The sequence below is a fragment of the Mustela erminea genome, chromosome 18 (assembly GCF_009829155.1).
Source record: "Mustela erminea isolate mMusErm1 chromosome 18, mMusErm1.Pri, whole genome shotgun sequence".
NCBI lineage: Eukaryota > Metazoa > Chordata > Mammalia > Carnivora > Mustelidae > Mustela > Mustela erminea.
In genome coordinates, this window is record NC_045631.1 from 5,437,249 (window position 1) to 5,458,730 (window position 21,482).

A 21,482-nucleotide genomic window follows, 5' to 3' on the forward strand; every position below is an offset into this window, starting at 1 on the left:
TGTTCATGTCTTTCTCCCACTTTGGAGTAGAAGTGCCCTCTTTTCCTCTGAATTTGTTTGAGTATTTGGGCAATATTTGTCAGATATTAAAAAATTTTTGCTTTTGTTTTTTACCAGGTGAGGTGTGTCTTTCATTATGTGAATGATACTTTATGCTTATAAATTCTGTCTTTTATTTTCTGTTTTCTTTTGTTTTGTTTTGTTTTTTGTTTGGAAGGGCCTTCTCTGCCTCAATATCATATAAGCAGCCTCCAGGTTTTAATTTTTTGTTTTCAGTTTTTACATTTGAATTTTAATATCTATCTTGAGCTTATTTCAAAATAAGCTAGGAGGCTGAGGGCATTTCCCTGCCGAATGATTAGCATTTGCCTTAACCCTGAGTAAGTTTGGCTGGGCAGTAGTGAACACTGGCCTAGAACCATTGCAGAGAGAGTAAGAGTCCCGGTGTCTCCATGCAGAGGAAGGGGAGGGAAGCAGAAGAGGGATGGGGAGAATCTGTGGCCTGGTATCTGTTTTGTCCCTCCTACCGATACACATCAGTCCTCATAGGTTCTGAGGTAAACAGGATAAATAAAGGGTGTGGGGCACCAGGGTGGCTCAGTTGGTTGAGCGTCTGCCTCTTGATTTTAGCTCAGGTCATGATCTTAGGGTTGTGGGATGGAGCCCCATATTGGGCTCTATGCTCAGTGCAGAGTCTGCTTATCCTTCTCCCTCTGCTCCTCCCCGATACACTCTCTCTTTCTCTCATAAATAAATAAATAAATAAATAAATAAATAAATAAATTAAAAAAAATCCTAAAAAAAAAAAATGCAAAGGGTGAAGACCAGGATGCCGAAAAGCCCAGCCAAAGGCCTCTTTTTTCACTGGACCACATCTTCTTGGCCTCTCACTTGGGCGGTTCCACCTAATCTAGTACCCACAAAAGTTCAGAGAGGCCTGGGTGACTTCCATTTTCTAGTAGATTAAAACCCAGAGACAAGCCAACACAGGCTTCCAGAAACAAAGGGCTATTTCGAATGATTATAGCTAACAATTAAAGTTGCGCAATGGGCATCTCTTCCCAATTCTGTCAGTGTCTGTGACCGTGTGTGTGTCTGACCTGGTTTGAGAGAAGAGCAGAAGTCTGAGTTTGGGGCTTCTCAGGCATGTGGCTGGCCTATACCTGGTGATTCCCCTCCCTTGTGCATTCGCCCCTCCATAGGAATTAACTGGCTCGGTCAGCTGCCTGCCCAGAAACATCAGGCTAGACCTCTCCTGTCACTCATGCCGCCTTCCTTGAGTTTTTTTTTTTTTGTTATTGTTGCTCTTTGGGACTTACAGCCTTGGTAAGACTGCCTCTGAGCCCTCTTCCTTCTGCCTAAAACTCAATTTCCTTTCTCTAGATTTAAGGAACATGTAGAAGCAAAAGAGGAGTCCCAGAAAGTCTCTGGGGTCCTGGGGTTTCCAGTCCTTGACTGATAATTGCTGCTTTTCCCTGCCACTTAACGCTGGTTCTCCTCTCCAGCTGATTTCAGTGCTGAAGGAAATGAGTTATCTTGAACCCAGGCAGATGGCGCAGGTTCCTGAGACAGCGGCCACCATGTTCTCCTCCAAGGAATTCTATCGGCAGCTCGTGGCTAAGTTGGAGTTGATGGCCAGTTGGTACAACAAGGTGGTTAAGACTCTTTTGGAGGTGGAATATCCATTAGTGGAGGAAGAGCTGAGGGATATTGATCTCCGTCTGAGAGCTGCGGAGGGGACTCTAAACTGGAAAACAGAAGGTAACGGGGTACCGCCTGCAACTTGGTGGGGAGATTGGTGGCGGGGTGGGGGCTGAGATCCTGATGAAGTTGATTGAACCTCGAATGATCCCCCCAGTAATCTGGTTTTGTGTTCGAAACACAAACCTGCCCTCTCAGACAGCAATCCATCGCAGAGAGGGCAAGAAGGGCTTCCATTCCTCGTCTTCTCTTTGGATATGATTGGTAGATTTAGAAAATCTTGTGACTGTGCTCTGGGGGAGACTCTGCATTCTCCAGCATATATTGGGAATGTTAGCTTTTACTATGTTATCCCAATTACTTAATTTTCTTCACTAGACTGTAGACATCTTTTTTTTTTTTTTTTAAGATTTATTCATTTGTGCATGAGTGGGAGGAGAAGTAGAGGGAGATAGAAAGGGCGAGGAACCCAATCCCCAGCAGACCCCCTGTTGAGCGTGGAGCCCAATGTGGAGCTTGTCCCATGACCCCTGAGGTTGTGACCTGACAAAGATCAAGAGTTGGAGGCATAACTGACCGGGCCACACAGGCCCCCCTGGACTGTAGTCCTCTCAAATGGGGGTACTATGCTTTTAATTCTCAGGTATCCTCCAATTCACTACTAATCTCATGGATGGTTTAACATTTGCAGGGTACTACGTGAGGGACCAGGCAGGGAATATGGGATATGAGGTATGTGGGACATGGTTCCTACCCTCAAAGGGCTCACATTTAGTTGAGACCACAGACATATGTACAACTCTAAATCATGCAAGACAGGCTACGATAAAAAGCCATCACAGAATTAAAAATACAGCATGGTGAGTCACAGGGGAGGGAGATTAATTCTCATTAGAGTCCTCAAAAGAGGTCGAGTTTCAAAGGAAAGTTACAGTCAACTCTGAAGTCTTGGAATGCTATGTTAAGCGAGTCTGAACTTTATTTTATATGCAAGAGGGAACAATGTTTTCAACATTTAATAAAGCAAAAGTACTCAAAAATATAAGGTCCATTAATCCAATGAAATCATCCTAGTGCACTGGTATGCCCCAGCCGCTGTGCCAGCTTTTGTGTCCTTGGTTGGTAAGCGTTACCTCTTTGTCTCTTTCCTTCCATAATCAGGGTTATGGTCAATTTTGGCTGTTCAACACAACTAAGAAGAAGAGGGCTCTGGTGACAACAAAGTAACCTGTGCAGAAAAGTCTTTTAAAACCTACAAATATTAAGGGGTCTTGACTGGGTTAGTTGGCTAAGCCTTCGGCTCGGGTCATGATTACAAGGTCCTGGGATCAAAACCCGCATAGGGCTCCCTGCTCTGCGGGGGGGTCTTCTCCTTCTGCCCCAACTCATTCTCTCCCTCAAATGCATAAAATTTAAAAAAAAAAACCTACAAATATTAAATCCCTTCCTTTTATGGCAACTAGACCTTAGTGATTTCAATTAATTTTGTTTCTTTGGGGGAGCAGGCATTTTGGATTATGTCATTCAAATCACCAATGGCATTCACGATCTCGAACAAAGAATTCAGAAAGCTAAGGACAATGTGGAAGAGATTCAAAACATCATGAAAACATGGGTGTCTCCGATATTTAAGAGAAAAGACGGAAAAAAGGAATACCTTCTTTCCATGGACGATCAGCATGATCGTATGGAAAAATACTACCATCTCATCAAAGAATCTGGACTTAAGATTCACGCCCTCGTGCAGGTAATAACCGGCCTCTCAGATACACATACCACTAGCTGAGGGAGGGCACGGGGAATTGTATTTGGGTGTAAGAAATGATTTAAGCAACAGACGCCGTGTCTTCTGCATTCAGGGACGGAGGTGTATAGTGACAGCAAGAGAACTAAAGCTAACGGCTAGGAAGAGAGGCAAGACATTCTGGTATCAGCATGTCAAAATTAATACTTTTTAAATGGTTGTTAAGACACTGGCATGACTTAAGTCCCACGCCAGACTCCAAGGAGATAGAAGGATGTTTCCAGTGCAGAACCCTAAATTAGCATCCGTACTAACCAGCCTCAACTTGCCACACAGCCCCGTGTGGGCCCCCAGCAGCGTCCCTGTCACCCAGCTCTATCAGCCCAGGGAGGTGGAAGATGAGCCTGGTCTCCCTGCCTGCCTTTGGTAAAGAGAAGAAGCCATGCAGGCACCTGTACTTGATGCAGCAAGGCTCTGCCCCGCCTGTGATCAGGGCAGCCTCGGGTCTGCTGTCAATGACTGGACCATGGATGGGAGCTCTAAGTGGCCACCAGCTTCAGCCCTACCCCAGCCACCTACACCAGCTGTTTCTGGCAGGTTGATCTCAAGCCCAAAGTCAGTACCAAGCCACAGTTGACATTTGGGATGGTTTGTGGTCTGAGGCACGTGACATGTACTTTGGACTTGGTTGATTTTCTTCATCTGTCTTCTAGTTCATTAATTTCTGCTGTTTGTTCTTTAGCCTTTCTTTTCTTAATTTGGGGTTATGATGCCCATCTTCCCCCGCCCTACCAACCTCCAAGGGTAGAAACTTAGGGGACAGATTTTAAGTCTTTCTTCTTTTTGAATACAAGCATTTGACATAATTTTCCTTGTTAGCTGTGCTGTAGTTGCATTCCCCAAATTTCACAGGCCTCATTTCCGTTGTCATTCAGCCTTAAATTTTTTTGGCTTGTGACTCATACTTTAACTCAGTAGTCATTGAGAAGCGCATGGCTTCATTTCGCCATGTTCGGGACTTCTCTGGATAGCCCGATGAAATTGATGTTGAGTTCAGTCCCAGTGTGGTCAGCGAGAGTACTCTCAAAGATCTGAATTATCGGGAACTCACTGAGACTTCTTCCGTGACCTACAAGTCTGTCTATCTATGGCATGTTCCTTGCACACTTGACAATACATTATTCTTCCATTGTTGGGCATAGTGTCCTATAAATATCTAGTAGTTCAAAGTGGCTGATAGTATTGTGCAGATCTTCTGTATGGTTTCTGAATTTTTTGTCCATTCGTTCTACCAGTTACTGAAGGTAGAGTGCTAAAAGCTCAGCCTGTGACTGTGAATGATGATTTGTCAAAGTCTTCAGTGTGGTCAGAGTTCTCATCAAGTATTTGATGTTGTTGACTTTTTTTCTTTTTAAAAAGATTTATTTATTTTATGGGGGGAGGGGCAGAGGGAGGGGCGGGAGGGTCTTAAGCAGAGTCTGCAGGGAGCATGGAGCCCGATGCGGGGCTCGATCTCGAGACTCTGAGATCACGACCTGACAAGAGTCAGACGCTTCACTGAGGGAGGCACCCCAGTGTCCCTTGATGCTCTTCTGTTACAAACACATTTATAATTATTATAACTTCCTGATGAATTGACCACTTTATACTCATGAAATTCTCTTTTTATTTCTCAGAATACTCCCTTGACCTGAGGCTTCTTTTATCCTGTTAATATTCTCGTCTTACCTTCCAGATTCATCATTCCTTCTTCGTCCTGCCTATCATCCTGCCCTTCTACGTTCGACCTGTTTGTTTCCTCAGATTCGAAATTCTTCTTTTACAGACCGTATAGTAGAGACTCAGTTTGCTAACAACTTTGCCGATTAACTGGAATGTTCAGACGATGACACTGAACGTAATTATTGGTATGATTGGATTTAGCTCACCATTTTGCTGTTTCCTATTTGCTTCATGTCTGTTTTGCTTTTCTGTTCTTGCTTTCCTACCTTCTTGTTATTAACCATTTTTTTTTAGAATAGTCTGATTTCTCAATGGGCATTGCATCCTGTGCATGACATTTGCTGTGGTTGTTCTGGGTTTCAGTAGGTCTCAAATGAATCACCATCAGCTTCAGAGTTTTCCTGTGAAATGTTTTCAGTGTGGTTCAATTTGACTCTGACTCTTGATTTCGGCTCAGGTCATGATCCCAGAGTCCTGGGATCGAGTCCCAGATTGGGCTCCTTGCTCAGCAGGAAGCCTGCTTCTCCCTCTCTCTCTCTCTGCTTGTGCTCTCTTCTCTCTCTCTCTGACAAATAAATAAAATCTTTTAAAAAAATAAATATATTTTTTAAGAAATATAAAAGAACTCAAGAAAAAATATTTATAGTGTTTTATATTCACCCATATACTCACCTTTTCCAGATTTGTTTGTTTTTTTTTCTTTCTTTCTTAGAAAATGAACCTCCCACCTGTGGTCATTTCTCTGCAGCCTAAAGGATGAAGAACTCCCTTTAGTTTTTCTTGCAGATCCGGTCTACCAATGACACGTGTTCTCAGTTTTTGTTTCTCTGACATGTCCTTATTTCACTTTTGTTTTTGAAGGATAGTTTCATTGGCTATAGAATTTTACATTGACAGTTTTATTTGTCTTAACAAAGGTTATTTTCTTGTCTCCTCCCCTCCCCAGTGTTTCTGAGGAGAAGCCAGCGGTAATTTGTGTCTTTGTTCCTCTCTATATAATGTATTGTTTCTCTCAGGCTGCTTTTAATAGATTCTTTTCTTAATCTTTGTATTTTTTTTTTTCCTGTCTCACTGCAATGTGCCCAGATAGGTCTGCTTTCTGTTCACCCAGCTCGGAGTCTGTGAACCTCTTGAACCTGTTTTTCATCAACTTTGAGGAGTTTTAAATCAAATTATGACACTCTTATCTGCTAATCCCGACATCTATTTTATTTTCTGAGTCGTCTTTTTTTTTTTTTTTTTAATGTGACAGAGGTTAATTTTTCTCTCACATAAAATCAATCTGAGGAAGCAGCATTGCAGAATTGGTATGGCAATTATTTGCTGAGTCTGTTTTTTGTGATGATTTCCCCTCTCGGTTAAATGTCACACTTCCCTGCTCCTTGGCCCGTCTAGTAATTTTTGTGGTTGTGGTGGTAGTTGTTCTGTTCCAGCCATGTTGGAGGCCACTTTAGAACAGAGTTGTTACTTCCCTTAAGGAGTTTGCATGTTTCCTCTGACAGGCAGTTAACCTACCGGTGGGTCGGCTTCTTCCTGCTGAGGTTCGATGTTAAGCTTTGTGAGGATGGGGTCTAAGGAGACCATACTCTAGGGCAGCCCTAACCCCCAAAGCATGGTGTTTCTGGGGTCTCGGCAACACTCTGGGCCATCTGTCAGGTCTTCTGCTACTTTGGATAGAACACGAACGTTGCCCAGTGCACCCTATGACTGCATGATCTCCGTGTAGCTTACAACTGTGCTTTTGCCCAGCCTTACAGAGTCTGGCTCCCGGGATATACAGCTTCATGTTCAAAGATTCAAGGAGACTCCGTGATCTCTGTAGCCCCAAAACCTCCATTGCCTTTTTTTTTTTTCCTGCCTGGCAGGAAGGATGTCTGTCATTGTGGTCCTCTTTCCTGAGCCATGGGCACAGTTTGGCAGGTGCCTCTAGGTAGAAAGTCAGGGGGTTGCAAAGCTCAACTTGAGGACTTCCTTCTCTGAAGGATCCCATCCCTGTTCTCTAGTTGCCCCCAAAGAACTGTTTCTTGGGAAGGTCTGATCTCATTCCTCTGTCTTGGCTAGAATCAGAAACTCAAGGCATTTCTTTTCCTAGTGCATGGAAATTCCAACATTTTTGCTCCTTAGACCATAGTAGAGCTCAGGTAAAACGTGGAAATGTAGAGATAGCCATTCTGATGGTGTGACATTAGGGAGCAGATTGAACAACTACACAAAGCAGTCATAAAACAGAAATATTTAAAAAAATAAAAAGCAGACAGACACACTTAATAACATCTGAGAGCAACTTGATATTGTCACTGTCTTATGATTTGCGTGGTGAGGGGCTTTAAATCATTAAAAAAATTGTCTACTTTGGAAGGAAAGAGGTAGGTAATGTATTTTAGACATTTTAGAGTTTTGTCACGTAAAGACATGATCATGGGGTTGTTTTTTTTTTTAATCCAGGGGGTTTATACATGGAAATGTTTGTAAAGGGGTGTGCGTCACCTAAAAAATGTACTACTTTCTGCAAAGTAGTTAGCATTTTGTTTGAAGATCTGGGATAAATGGAAAGTTGATGTCAGAAGGCTTGGTAATGAAAATGGTGATGAGTAAGTGGGATGTCTGTGCCATCCCATCAGGTTTTGGGGGCGGGGAGCACACATGTGTTCCTTTATGTAAATGCATTTTCTTTTTTCCCTCTTTTTAGAGAGGGAGGGGAGGGGCAGAGAGGGAGGGAGAGAAAGAATCTTAAGCAGGCTCCATGCCTAGCACAGAGCCTGACGCGGGGCTCGATCTCACCATGCTGAGATTGTGACCGGAGTTGAAATCAAGAGTCAGACATTTAACCAACTGAGTCATCCAGGTGCCCCTATATGTATGCATTTTCTAAGTCACTCAGCATAGTGGCCTTTAGTAGTAAATGCCCCAAACAAAACACTCCAGCTCATTTCTAAGGACTAGCCAGGAAATGGTTTACTTGCTTGAACCCCAAATTTATTACATGCCTTGAATCCTAAAGCCCTCTACCCCTAGCACCTCTTCCTCTCTCTGCCCTAACTTCTGCCTTGATATAGTTTCTTCCACAGCACACCCATCAACACTTATCAATCACACCCAGTGTCCCATTTTTCCTGGGAAAGTGGCCTGACCCCACCCTTCTTTCTCGGGGACAGGATGAGACCCCCATAGTCCCTTCACGTATTAAGTTCATGTTCCTTTCACTCAGTGGTTATACCCATTAGACAGAATGGATTCTATATATGTGTAATAGCAAACTCCCCCCGGCCCCAGTGTTGTTTTTTCCCTATTAATGATAACTAGACCAGCCCTTCCATATTATTAAACATGGTTTAAATCCATTCTTCTCTGTTTCATAGGAAAACCTAGGTCTATTTTCAGCAGACCCAACCTCTGATATCTGGAAGACTTACCTCAGCTACATTGATGAGATGTTGCTGGATGGATTTTTTCTTGCCATTGAGTGCTCCCTCAAGTACCTCCTGGAAAACACTGGTATTTACTGGCTTAGGGACGTGTGTTATTACTGGAAAGATAACAGTAGCACCTGTTGATGAAAAGTGAAGTGTGATCGAGTGCTTTGTGCCTTTTCTCAAAATGTTGCAGATGTGTTGTGAATGGTACCTAGTAAAATAACCAGGGTGCTGAGTTTCTACATTGTTCCCAGAAAAAAAGATTTTTCTCTCTTTAAAACTCAGGTGGTAAGCCAGGCTCTAAGATAGTGAAGCCCATAACAAAAGCAAAAACCCAAGTGCCAATTGAATCTAAATAAAGCTTCATAAAGAGAATGAAGTTGGAGCAGCAGGCAACATAGTTAGTAATGGCGACTTCCTTTGGACTTGGTTCATGGCAGTGGGAGGGGGACGTTCTGTGCCTTCAAGCTTAATGGACTCTATCTCTGTAGCCTTTTGAGAACACAGGGAGGTTGTTGTCGCCAGGTTAAGTGGAAGAAACAGAAGCTTTTCTGTGTGAAAAGAGGCAAGCTGGGGATGAGGTAGTTTTTGCAAGGAAAAGGAATGTTGAGATTGTGGGCTTTCTCTGAAGCTGTTAAAAAAAAATAGCTTTGAATTTGTGATGGAAAAACTGAGTTAAGGTACACAGGGCCAACCTTGGCTAGTAAGTGGTAGGATGGAAAGAGAGGAAGAGTTGACACTTCGTGTTCTAGTAGATTCTGAGGAGCTTGGTGTAAGGGTCCCATTGGCGAAGTTGTCAGAATGGAAAGGCTGAGGTGAATAGTTTGAAGCCAGAGGATGAAGGCGTTTAAGAGAGTTTAAGGTGTCAAGTCCAACCCAGGGAAAGAAAGAAAATCCAGTGGTAAGATAGGTAGGTCACGATCCATGTCCAGATACCCACCCAGCCCAAATAAGAGGGCATGAGGGTACTGGGCTGAGGATACAAAGGGAAGCAAGGCCAGCTCTGGGTGTAGCAAAGATGGGCAAACCTCCAGTGGTCTTAGTAGGTGGAGTGGCTGAGGTCAGAGACATGCTCTTTGTCTGCAAGGTGCTCCACAAAAGGATATGGGGCAGCAAGAAACAGGCTCCAGAAGAGTCAGCATGGTGGTGAGGGGATCACCTTCTAGAGCCTGGGGGCAAGTAGCCAGTGGGGCATGGAGCAGAGCCACTGAGACTGGAGAACTGGCTCCTAGGGAACAACAGTGTTCACCTTAGTGGACCAACCAAGCCTCATCTAGCACTGGAGGTTCACAGGGCCTCAGCCATCCTCTAGAAGATTCTAGAAGTTGCCCCGGCACACTTGGCACAGGCACTGCATGGGAAATATTTCCTAAACATAGTGACTCCATGCTCGACTGATGCCTATCCAGCTCTCCCGATCTGGGCTGTCTGTGGGGGAGCAAGAGGATGGAGAGGGCATGGTATGGTCCTTCAAGATTGCCAAAGTGACTTTCTCTCCATGGAACTGGCGGAAAGGAGAAAGGTACTTTCTTCATGATATAGAATGGGCAGGAGCTGGACTTGGCAGGTGCTGGAGTCAAGGAATTCTAGATGAAATTCTGAAGGTACTGGTTCTCTAAGCGGGGAGGAGAAGGAACCTAGGAAGGGTAGCCTCTGAGAAGAAGAAAAGCACTGTGACCCTTTGCATAGCCCGGCTGGACCGCTCTATCCTTCCAGCCCTCCTTCAGTGTTTCCACCTCCTTGTGCTTGGTGAGCCCAGCACCATTTCCACAGCTTGGGCTGGATTCCCTGTCACCTCTTAAAATGCAAACCTTGCCTAGGTCCAATGCTACCCACTCTGTCCAGAAGTGCTCTTCCCCCTCTTAACCCCTAAAGTGACTGACTTGTACCAAGTTGGTGGAACCACCAAGATAATCTGACTTGTATGGTCATGATGATGTCATTGCATCGAACCTTAGGATTAAGTTCTCACAGCAGCACACAGGACAGAAATCTTTGGAGTCAAAATGGCCTCATGAGTCTTTTGCATCCTATAAATTGTATATAACCTGATCTATTAAAATTATCAGTATCTCATGCATATAGTAATGCAGAATATATCATGAGTACATATGCAAATCATAGGTATTAAAAAAAAACAAACTCTTCCAGGATAGTGTAATTTCTGTGCATTCCCTCCATATATGCTTTTGATGAGACACTCCTGAATCCAGGAATGCAAATTGATCAGCCCCACAATTTTGAAGGCAATGCCTTGGTCTTATAGAGCTTTGAGTCTCCCACTGTGGCTTTAGCTGGGGTGAATGATGAAGCCATGGTAGCCAGAACTCCATCAATATTGTGACTTCCAGGACAAAGAGGTCTAGCCCCTAAGTTCTAGATTAAGGGGAGTGCTTCTGGTTAGTGGATTGGTTCCCACCGTGCTGTGGTTCCACCACGTTCAAGGACCTTGCTTTCATGTCTGTGGTTGAGCTGGGTCACCACCACAGCCTGGCTCTCGTCCATGAGCAGGGAAGACTGTGGAGACAGCTCCCCTGCTGTCTCCAGGGCCACAGCCACAGAAGTGGCAGCCACTGCTCTTCCCCACATGCCACCAGTGAGCTAACCCTCTTGTCAACGTGACCGCAGACAGGGCTGGGAAAGGCAGCCACACGTGCCTACTCTTCTCTCTGCTTCTGGGGGAAAAGGGGTAATGGATTCCCAGGGGTTTCCACCACCCACAGCAGCCAGCACATCATGGTCTCCCAAATATTTCCACAGTCAAGGAGACCTACGAATGTAAGCGGTTATTAATAAAAGTTTAAGCACCTCATCTTGTCCTTGCAACATTTCGCTCCCTGTTATATTTTGATTTAAATTTAGCAAGGCAAGTTAGTCTAGCAAGTAATCAGGGGCCTGTTAATTATTTATACTGTTTTTAAATTTTTTTACGACTCTGGGACCACAGAATTGAAAGAGGTTCGGTTTTCACAGAAAAAGATCAGAACACAGAGGGTGGTAACCTGTTTTTTCCTGCCAAAGCCTACTACTGACCGGCGTGTCACAGCGCACCTAGTGGCTACCTGTGGAATTGCATGGGGTGTGCCTAGAGGGAAATCAGCTGCTTTGGAGAAAAGAGCTTTGCACAATCAACCTGTTCTCAACTAGAGGCCATTCCGCATCCCCTCACCTCCGCCCTGTCGTTCCCCCAACCTAGGCATTTGGGAATGTGGAAGGGGACTGGCTTGGGTTGTCCAGTCCCTGGGACGTGCCCTCCAAGGACAGGAGGGTAAATGTCCTACAATGCCCAGCACAGCCCAGCGCAAGAATTGGCCTATTCAAAATGTCATTGGTTCCCCTGTTGGTAAACACTGCAAGACTGTTACCCTCACCTTTTCTTGGGCGGGGGGAGGAGTTAGCAAATTTTACATTTCCATTTTCCTCTGCCCAAATAGCTTAGAGCAAGGAAAGAAATATTCAGAGCACCTTAAAAACAGGTACTGCCCTGCGCCCATTTTAACCATTCTCGTTTTTGTGTGAGCATGCTTTCCTTGTTTTTCAGAAAATAAGGCAGGCCTCACCCCGATATTTGAAGCCCAGCTGAGCTTAGCCATACCGGAATTAGTTTTCTCTCCGTCCTTGGAGTACGGGGTGAAGGGCGGTTTCTATGATGCTGTTGAAGGTCTGGTCACCAGCATTTTTGGAATATCGTCCCTCGTGCCCCGGCTTTCCCCCCAGAACGGCTCTCCCCACTACCAGGTACTAACCAGCAAGCCCCTCCCACCGGCTGCCAGCCTAATCTGCAGACTTCTGGAAAAGGCTAGGCCTAACCCCCTGCTGTTGCCTCACCCCTCCCCCAGGCGGACATGGAGGGCATGGCCCCCTTGGTGAGAATGAGGAATGCGCTCCTGGACAGGGTGCAGAGCGTGCTGGCCCTCTGCTGCAACTATCGTAATGCCTTCAGCCAGTACTCCTACCTGTACGTGGAGGACCGGGGGGAGACTCTGAGCCAGTTTCTGCTGTATGGGCGTGTCCTCACCCCCGAGGAGATGGAAGCCCACGCAGAAGACGGCATTCCGGAGAACCCTCCTCTTCTGCATCAGTTTAAGGCCCAGATCGACTCCTATGAAAACCTCTATGAAGAGGTGTGCAGGCTGGAGCCCGTCAAGGTGTTTGATGGCTGGATGAAAATTGACCTCCGACCCCTGAAAGCGACCCTGCTCAATGTCATCAAGAGGTGGAGCCTCATGTTCAAACAGCATCTCGTTGACTTTGTCACCAACAGGTACTACCCCTGTTCTGGTTTCCTCCAGTCTCCCAGGCTGTGGGGGACACCCTGGTTTTCATTTCTCCCCAATGGCTTCATTGGTTCAATCAAAAATGAAAACAACTGGTTGAGGTTCCAGGCTCTTGGTTACCGGTGATGGCTTTGGTTCTGCCCTTCCCTCGGTTCACCAGATTAGGCCTCCTTTTCCGTTATTTTCCATTTGGTGCCCCGTGTGTGCAAAGCACCCAGGAAGTGGTAAATAATGTTCTAGGTGATAATAGAGCTCCGAGCTCCCTTTGCCACCCTAACTGAGAAATCTAAGCCTGGAAAACAGAGGGGGTCTCATGGGCCTCCTAGACTTTATTTCTACCCCTTGCTTCTTGTCTCAGATTATCCAGCTGTACCAAGGGCAAGTCACTGAGTCCCCACACCCCCCGATGCCTGTCTGTGCTATCCTAGCCATGGGACAGACTGGATCTGCCATGGTCTGTTCCCCTGAGCACTTCAACTATCCAGCACCTGCATATCTGCCACCATTAGAAGCTCAGCTACCACCCCAGTCAGAAGCCTGTGGCAGTGGGTGTGGGGGGGAAGGCACGGCCCTTCTGTGCAGCCCTCCTGCTTTGGGTGTCAGCTGTGGCCCCAGGAAAGCCAACCTGACCACTTCCTTGAATTTGGGGTGGTCTTGCTTAATGCTACTGCTGCCTTGTTCACTGATCTAGCCCTGGGAACAGAAGGGAAATGGTCCCCCTATCAAGGATGGGTCTATTTGCAAATGAATTCTAAAAGAATTTGCAAGGGTGATGGTCCTCCTGCTCTAGGAAACTGCAAGAGAGCATTGTGAGATGGTTTAAGTGGATTTCCCCAGTGTTCTTTTTTATTTTATTTTATTTTATTTTATTTTATTTTATTTTATTTTATTTTATTTTATTTCACTGAGAGAGAAATTACAAGTAGGCAGAGAGAGAGAGGAGGAGGCAGATACCCTGCTGAACAGAGAGCAGGATGCTGGGCTCGATCCCAAGACCCTGGGATCATGACCTGAGCCGAAGACAGAGGTTTTAACCCACTGAGCCACCCAGGCACCACTCCCCAGTGTTCTTTAAGAAGAGCCCAGTTTCATGTGTCTGTTAGCCATTTGTATGTCTTCTTTGGAGAAGTGTCTGTTCACATATCCTGCCCATTTTCTGACTTGATTATCTGTTTTCTGGGTGTTGAGTTTGAGAAGTTCTTTATAGATCTTGGATATCAGTCATCAGGGAAATTCAAATCAAAACAACATTGAGATACCACATTACACCAGATAGAATGGCAAAAATAAACAAGGCAAGGAACAATATATTTTGGAGAAGTTGTGGAGAAAGGGGAACCCTCTTACACTGTTGGTGGAAATCCAAATTGGTGCAGCCACTCTGGAAAACAGTGTGGAGGTTCCTCGAAATATCAAAAATAGATCCACCTTGTGAAATGGCAATAGCACTACTAGGAATTTACCTCAAAGATACAGATGTAGTGAAAAGGGCCATATGCACCCCAATGTTCATAGCAGCAATGTCCACAATCACCAGACTGTGGAAGGAGCCGAGATACCCTTCAACAGATGAATGGATAAAGATGGGGTCCATATACACAATGGAATATCACTCAACCATCAGAAGGGATGAATACCCAACTTTTGCATCAACAGGGATGGGACCAGAGGAGATTATGCTAAGTGAAATAAATCAAGCAGACAAAGTCAATTATCATGGTTTCACTTATTTGTGAACCATGAGGAATAGCATGGAGGACATTAGGAGAAGGGAAAAATGAAGGGGGAGAAATTGGAGGGGAGATGAACCTTGAGAGACTATGGACTCCGGGAAACAAAAGAAGGGTTTTAGAAGGGAGGGTGGTAGGGGATGGGTGAGCCTGGTGACGGGTATTAAGGAGGGCACAAGTTACATGGGGCACTGGGTGTTCTACACAATGAATCATGGAACACTATATCAAAAACTAATGATGTACTGTATGGTGACTAACATAACACAATAATTTAAAGAATAAATAAAAAGAATAAAAAAGAAGAGCCCAGTTTCCCAAAATTCACAAGAACTGCAGCTCACTGAGGAACTGAGAGACAAGAAAGGAAAACACTGGGAAGAGGTGGGGTAGAAACAGAGATGTCTCTGAGTGTAGCTGTTTCATAGTCCCTCCTCAAGGGTGGGTCTGGCCTTCTAAGGACATGGAGGCGTGTTTCAAATTGTAGGTCCTATTATTATTTATGTGTGGCCGGGCCAGCCAAGAGACTCAATGGGAAATGACTGCCATTGGAAAGGTAGTTAGTTATACTCAGATTCTAAGATGACAAGACACACTATGTTCTATGGGGCCACACAGGGTGGCACTAGGGTAGATCAGGCCGAGGCAATGATGGGAAAACAGGGGCAGGAGACTTTATTGTGCTTTCCATGGGAAAAAAAATCATTAAGATAGGGTCAGCGGGATGAGAATGGGCCCTTTTGAGTGATCTCAGCAGGCTCTGGGATCAGAGGGCCACTGTCTAGTTTTTTGGTTCCTGGTCCTGTAGTTATTAAGGTAGGCATGTAGTGGTCTGGAGTGTGATAGCCAGATGGAGGAGGTGGTTGGAGACACGGATGGACTCCGGTTTGATTGGTTTGCATAGGAGAGGCATGCTCGAAGGCAAATCACTTTTAGCTCCTCTAGGAACTGGTCCGCCAGGTCTGGGAAAAGAGGAAGTCCCTCTAGGATGGGTAAGACCTCAGAGTACACGGCTGATACAGGATACAGTGATGGCAGCGGCCAGGTGCCTCAAGCAGGTACAGCTTCATAGGATCTGCTGTTAGGGGTAATAGGATAAAGGCACAGAGTTCTTGTCCTCAGTGCCTCCCAGTGCTGTCAGTGTGTAGTCCATATTTGGCATTCCTGTGATCATGAAGAAAGTGGCTCATCTTTGTATGTTTGTAGTCAGTTTCATGCTTCCCCTTCTTTGCCCGTATGGAGATCTTGCCCACTTCTGTGCGGACTCTATTTTTTCATGTGTGATAATTAGAATCTTTTCTTTTTGATATTTGATATATACTGGGTGTAATCCTATGCTAATTGTATATATTGCAAATGCAGTCACCCTTTGAGTGGCCTGACTTCCCACCACCTTTACAGTATGTTTGCCTCATCACATAGCCCAAGGAGTTCATCTTTTTTCTAACACCACATCCTTTTGTCTTGTTACATAAATCCCTTTCACCCTGAGATCCTAGTGATGCTCTCCTATGCCCTTTCCTAAAAGGTTTGTGGTTTTATATTTCTCATTCCATAGCTCCTTGTCTGCTCTTGCCTTGTATGACAAAGTCCTAATTGCTCTAGTTTTGTCCTAAATCTCAGTTTCTAGCAGGGCAAGTCCCTGTCTTGTTCATTGTCATTAAGACTGTCTCCAGGATTCTTGGCTCTGGCTATTCCATGAAAATTGATAAAAATCCATTTGTAGGAGAGGAAATGTGTTGGGATTTTGATTATATTTGCAGTGACTATAGTTTGATTTGAGGACAATGGTCGTCCTTCTTCACAGAGTGTTCCTGCCCAAGAACACGTCATCTTTCCATTTCTGTATGCCTTTAATGTCTTTCAATGACATTTTGTAATCATTACCTTTAAAATAAGTCTCATGACTTTAAGATTCATTCCTAGGTATTTTAATTTCGGGCTCCTGGTACAAACGATATTTTAAAAATCGTATTTTCTGTGGAAGTGGAATTGATTTCTGTCTATTGATTTTGTATCAACCATCTCCGCTAAATTAACTTATTAATTGCAGTAAGTTAGCAGTGCACTCTTTTGGATTTGCTGTTAACATAGTCATCATCTACAAATTTATGATAGTTTTATTTCTTCCTTCTCAGTGTTTTTATTTTTAATACATTTTATCACTATTTTGTTCTTGCCACACTGGCTAGGACTTGAGGTTTATTGTTGAATAAAGTGATAATGACAGGTACCCTTATCTTGTCCGATCTTAAAGGGGAATGCTACAACATTTCACCACTAAGCATAACATTTGCTGTGAGGTTTTTTGTTGCGTTTTTTTTTTTAATATTTTATATATTTATTTGAGAGAGAGAGAGAGAAAGCAAGCAGAGAAAGGAGCAAAAGGAGAGGGACAATCAGAGTCCACCCTGAGCATGGAGCCCAGTGTGGGGCTCGACCCAACAACACTGAGATCATGACCTGAACCGAAATCTGAAGTTAGATGCTTAACCAACTGAGTCACCCAGGCGCCTCTTGCTATGGGTTTTTGTGGATTCTATTTATGGAATTAAAGAAGTTCCTTTATTTTTTTTTAAGTTTATTTTTTATTTTTAGTAATCTCCATAATCAGTGTGGGGCTTGAACTCACAACCCCCAAGATCAAGAGTCACATGCTCTCCCAACTGAGCCAACCAGGGACCCCTAAAAAAATTCCCTTCTACTCCTAATTTGTTAAGGGGATTTAACATAAACGGAGATAACATTTTATGAAGTGCTTTTTCTAACTCCGTTAAGAGAATTCTGGTTTTTTTCCATCGAAATGTTAAAGTGGTGAATATACTGGTTTCTAGTATTAAGTCACCTGGGGTTTACTGAGAAAAGCCCAAAATCCCAACACAAAGTATTATCTTTTCCAATATATCCACTGATTGATTTTGTTTGCAAATATATTGGTTATTGTTGATGTGTCTCTGAGAGTGAGATTGGCCTTGACTTTTCCTTTCTCATACTTTCTCTCAACTTGCTCTGTGGTTTTGTTAGTTTCATAAAATGAGTTAGGAAGTAATCCTTCTTGTTTATTCTCTGGAAGAGTTAGTGTAAGATTAGAACTCTCTGATCCTTGAAGATTTGATTTAAATCTCCTATTGAACATCTGGGCTCGGTATTTTCTTTCTGATGAGATGTTTACCTATAATTTCTCTAACGGTTATAGGGATATTAAGGTTTCCTATTCCTTATTAAGTCACCATTCTATAGGAATATAGCCACTTCATGTAAATCTTTAAATTATTGTCATAACATTCATAATATTCTCTTAATCTGTTTACTCTCCCCAGAATCTATGATTATGTCTCTCTTCTCATTTCTATTCATTTCTACTTGCGCTTTCTGACTACTTTGATTAATCTTGCCAGAATTTGCAAAGAGCTATCTTATAAACTTATTGATCCTCTTTATTATAATTTAATTTCTATTTCAAAAATTTATTCTTTTATGTTTATTATGTCCATCTGTTCCTTTGGATTTATTTTTTTCCTCTTGGATAAGTTAAAGTGAATACTTTGCTCCTTCACTTTGAGCCATTTTTGTTAATGTAACAATAACACTTATGAATTCCTTTCTCAGTACAATTTTCCTACATCTTACAACCTTAGAATGTGATATTTCCATTATAATTTAGTTCTAAGTATTTTTAATACCCATGATGATTTGTTCATATATGTTTAATATTTCCAGGGGCATCTGGGTGGCTGAGTGGGTTAAGCGTCTGCCTTTGGCTCAGGTCATGATCCCAGGGTTCTGGGATCGAGCCTCACATCAAGCTGTCTGCACAGCGGGGAGCCTGCTTCTCTCTCTCCCACTGGCCCTGCTTGTGTTCCCTTTCTTGCTCTCTCTCTCTCTCTCTCTGTCAAAAAAATAAATAAATAAAATCCTTGAAAAGAAAGTATTTCCAAACATAGCGTTCTTTGAGTGATTTTATTTTTAAGATTTTAGCTTTAATTCCAGTGTAGTTAACAAACAGTGTTATATTAGTTTCATGTGTACGATTGAGGGATTTGACAATTCTGTGTATTAGTGTCCGTCACAACAAGTGTGCTCTCTAATCCTCCTCTCCTGTTTGACCCATCCCCCACCCACTTCCAATCTGGTGACCATCAATGTGTTCTCCCTAGTTAAGAGTCAGTTTCTTGTTTTGCCCCTTTGCTTTCCTTAATTTGTTTGTTTTGTTTCTTAAATTCCACATATGAGTGAAATTTGTCTTTCTCTCATTGACCTGTTTTGCTTAGCATTATGTTACCTAGCTCCATATCCACGTTGTTGCAAATGGTGAGGTTTCATTCTTTTTTATGACTAATACTCCATTCTGTATATAGACCACATCTTTTTTATCCATTCGTCTGTTGATGGACACCTGGCTGCTTCCATAGTTTGGCTACTGTATATAATGTTGCCATAAATGTAGGGCAGCATATAGGCTTTCAAATTAGTATTTTGTATTTTGGGGGTAAATACCCAGTAGTGCAATTACTGGATCACAGGGTGATCACTCAAAAACACTATTTTTGAGTGTTTGAGGAACTTCCGTACTGTTTTCTACAGTTCGCGTTCCTACCAACAATGTGAGGTTTCCCCTTTTTCCACATTCTCACCAACACCTGCTGTTTCCTGTATTGTTGATTTTAGCCATCCCAACAAGTGAGGTGATGTCTCATTGTAGTTTTGATTGATATTTTCCCGACGCTGAGTGATGCCTAGCACCTTTTCATATGCCATCTGTATGTCTTCTCTGCAGAAATGTCTATTCATGTCTTCTGCCCATTGTTTTAAAATTTTTATTTATTTTTTAAATTTCTTTTCAGTGTTCCAGAATTCATTGTTTATGCACCACCAGTGCTCCATGTAATACATGCCCTCTATAATACCCACCACCAGGCTCACCCAATCTCCCACCCCTCCCCTCCAAAACCCATAGATTGTTTCTCAAAGTCCACAGTCTCTCATGGTTTGTCTCCTTCCTCCAATTTCCCCCAACTCCATTCTCTCCATCTCCCCATGTCCTTCATGTTACTCTTTATGGTCCACAAATAAGCAAAATCATATGATAATTGACTCTCTCTGCTTGACTTATTTCACTCAGCATAATCTCCTCCAGTCCCATCCATGTTGCTACAAAAGTTGGGTATTCATCCTTTCTGATGGAGGCATAATACTCCATAGTGTATATGGACCACATCTTCTTTATCCATTCATCCATTGAAGGGCATCCTGGTTCTTTCCACAGTTTGGTGACTGTGGCCACTGCTGCTATGAACATTGGGATACAAATGGCCCTTCTTTCCACAAAATCTGATCTTTGGGGTAAATACCCAGTAGTTCTTCTGCCTGTTTTTAAATGGGATTATTTGTTTTGGGGGTATTGAGTTGTGCAAGTTCTTTGTATATTTTAGATATGAACCCTTTATTGGATATGTCCTTTGCAAATATCTTTTTCCATTCAATAGGTTGTCTTTTAGTTTTGTTGATTGTTCCCTTCTCTGTGCAGAAGCTTTTTATTTTTATGTAGTCCAACAGTTGATGTTTGCTTTTGTTTTCTGTGCCTCAGTAGACATATCTAGAAAGATATGTTGCTATGGTGTTGCTATGGCCAGTGTCAGAGAAAGTACCGCTTGTGCTCTCTTCTAGGATTTTTATCGTTTCTGGTCTCACATTTGGGTCTCCATTTTTAGTTTATTTTTGTGTGTTGTGTGGTCTAGTTTCATTCTTTTGCATAGAGCTTTTGCATAGAGCTGCCAGTTTTCCCAGTACCATTCGTTGAAGAAACTTTTCCCCATTGCATGTTCTTGCCTCTTTTGTCAAAGATTAATTGACCATATAATCTTGGGTTTGTTATGAGACTTTCTATCCTGTTCCATTGACCTATTTGTCTGTTTTTGTGCCAGTACTATACTGTTTTGATTACTACAGCTTTGTATTATATTTTGAATCCTGGGATTGTGACACTTTCAGTTTTGTTTTGTTTTGTTTTGTTTTCCTGTTTGTTTTGGCTTTATTTAGGTGCTTTTGTGGTTCCATACAAATTTGAGGATCGTTTGTTCCAGTTCTGTGAAAAATGCAGATGGTGTTTTGATAAGGATTGCAATAAGTCTATAGATTGCTTTGGGTAGTACGGGCATTTTAACAATGTTTGTTCTTCCAATTCATGACCACGTAATATCTTTCCATTTGTCTGTGTCATCTTCAATTTATTTCATTAGTGTTTTATCGTTTGCAGAGTATAAGTTATTTACCCCCTCGGTTAAGTTTATTCCTCTCTTCCCCTATGATCCTCTGCCTTGTTTCGTTAATTCTACATATCAGTGAGATCATATGATAATTTTCTTTCTTTGATTGACTTATTTCGCTTAGCATAATACCCTCTAGTTCCATCCATGTCATTGAAGATAGCAAGATTTCATATTTTTTGATGGCTCTGTAATATTCCATCATATATATATCTCCCATCTTCTTTATCCATTCATCTGTCAGTGGACATCTGGGCTCTTTCCATAGTTTGACTATTGTGGATGTTGCTGCTATAAACCTTGGGGTGCACCTGTAAACCTTCGGATCACTACATTTTTATCTTTAGGGTAAATACCAGTAGTGCAATTGCTGGGTCTAGGGTAGCTCTATTCTCAAATTTTTGAGGACCCTCCATTGTGTTTTCTAGAGTGGTGTTCCAGCTTGCATTCCCACCAATAGTGTAGGAGGGTTCCCCTTTCTCTGCATCCTCACCAACATCCGTCATTTCTTTAGTTGTTAATTTTAGCCATTCTGACTGGTGTGAGGTGGTATCTCATTGTGGTTTTGATTTGTATTTCCCTGATGCCCAGTGATGTGGAGCACTTTTTCATGTGTCTGTTGGCCATCT

At 43.1% G+C, this 21,482-nt stretch overlaps 1 protein-coding gene across 3 annotated transcripts in view; it reads left to right on the plus strand.

Annotated features, from left to right (window-relative positions):
• The window catches only part of DNAH9 (dynein axonemal heavy chain 9), a 318,732-nt gene that overhangs the window by 48,686 nt on the left and 248,564 nt on the right, over nucleotides 1–21,482 (plus strand). For all 3 annotated transcript variants that reach the window (XM_032322974.1, XM_032322973.1, XM_032322975.1), the window contains 5 exons: nucleotides 1,506–1,761; nucleotides 3,207–3,448; nucleotides 8,527–8,662; nucleotides 12,122–12,318; nucleotides 12,420–12,844. In XM_032322974.1, the coding sequence (XP_032178865.1) occupies nucleotides 1,506–1,761; nucleotides 3,207–3,448; nucleotides 8,527–8,662; nucleotides 12,122–12,318; nucleotides 12,420–12,844 (1,256 nt within the window). The remainder of the gene's footprint in view (nucleotides 1–1,505; nucleotides 1,762–3,206; nucleotides 3,449–8,526; nucleotides 8,663–12,121; nucleotides 12,319–12,419; nucleotides 12,845–21,482) is intronic.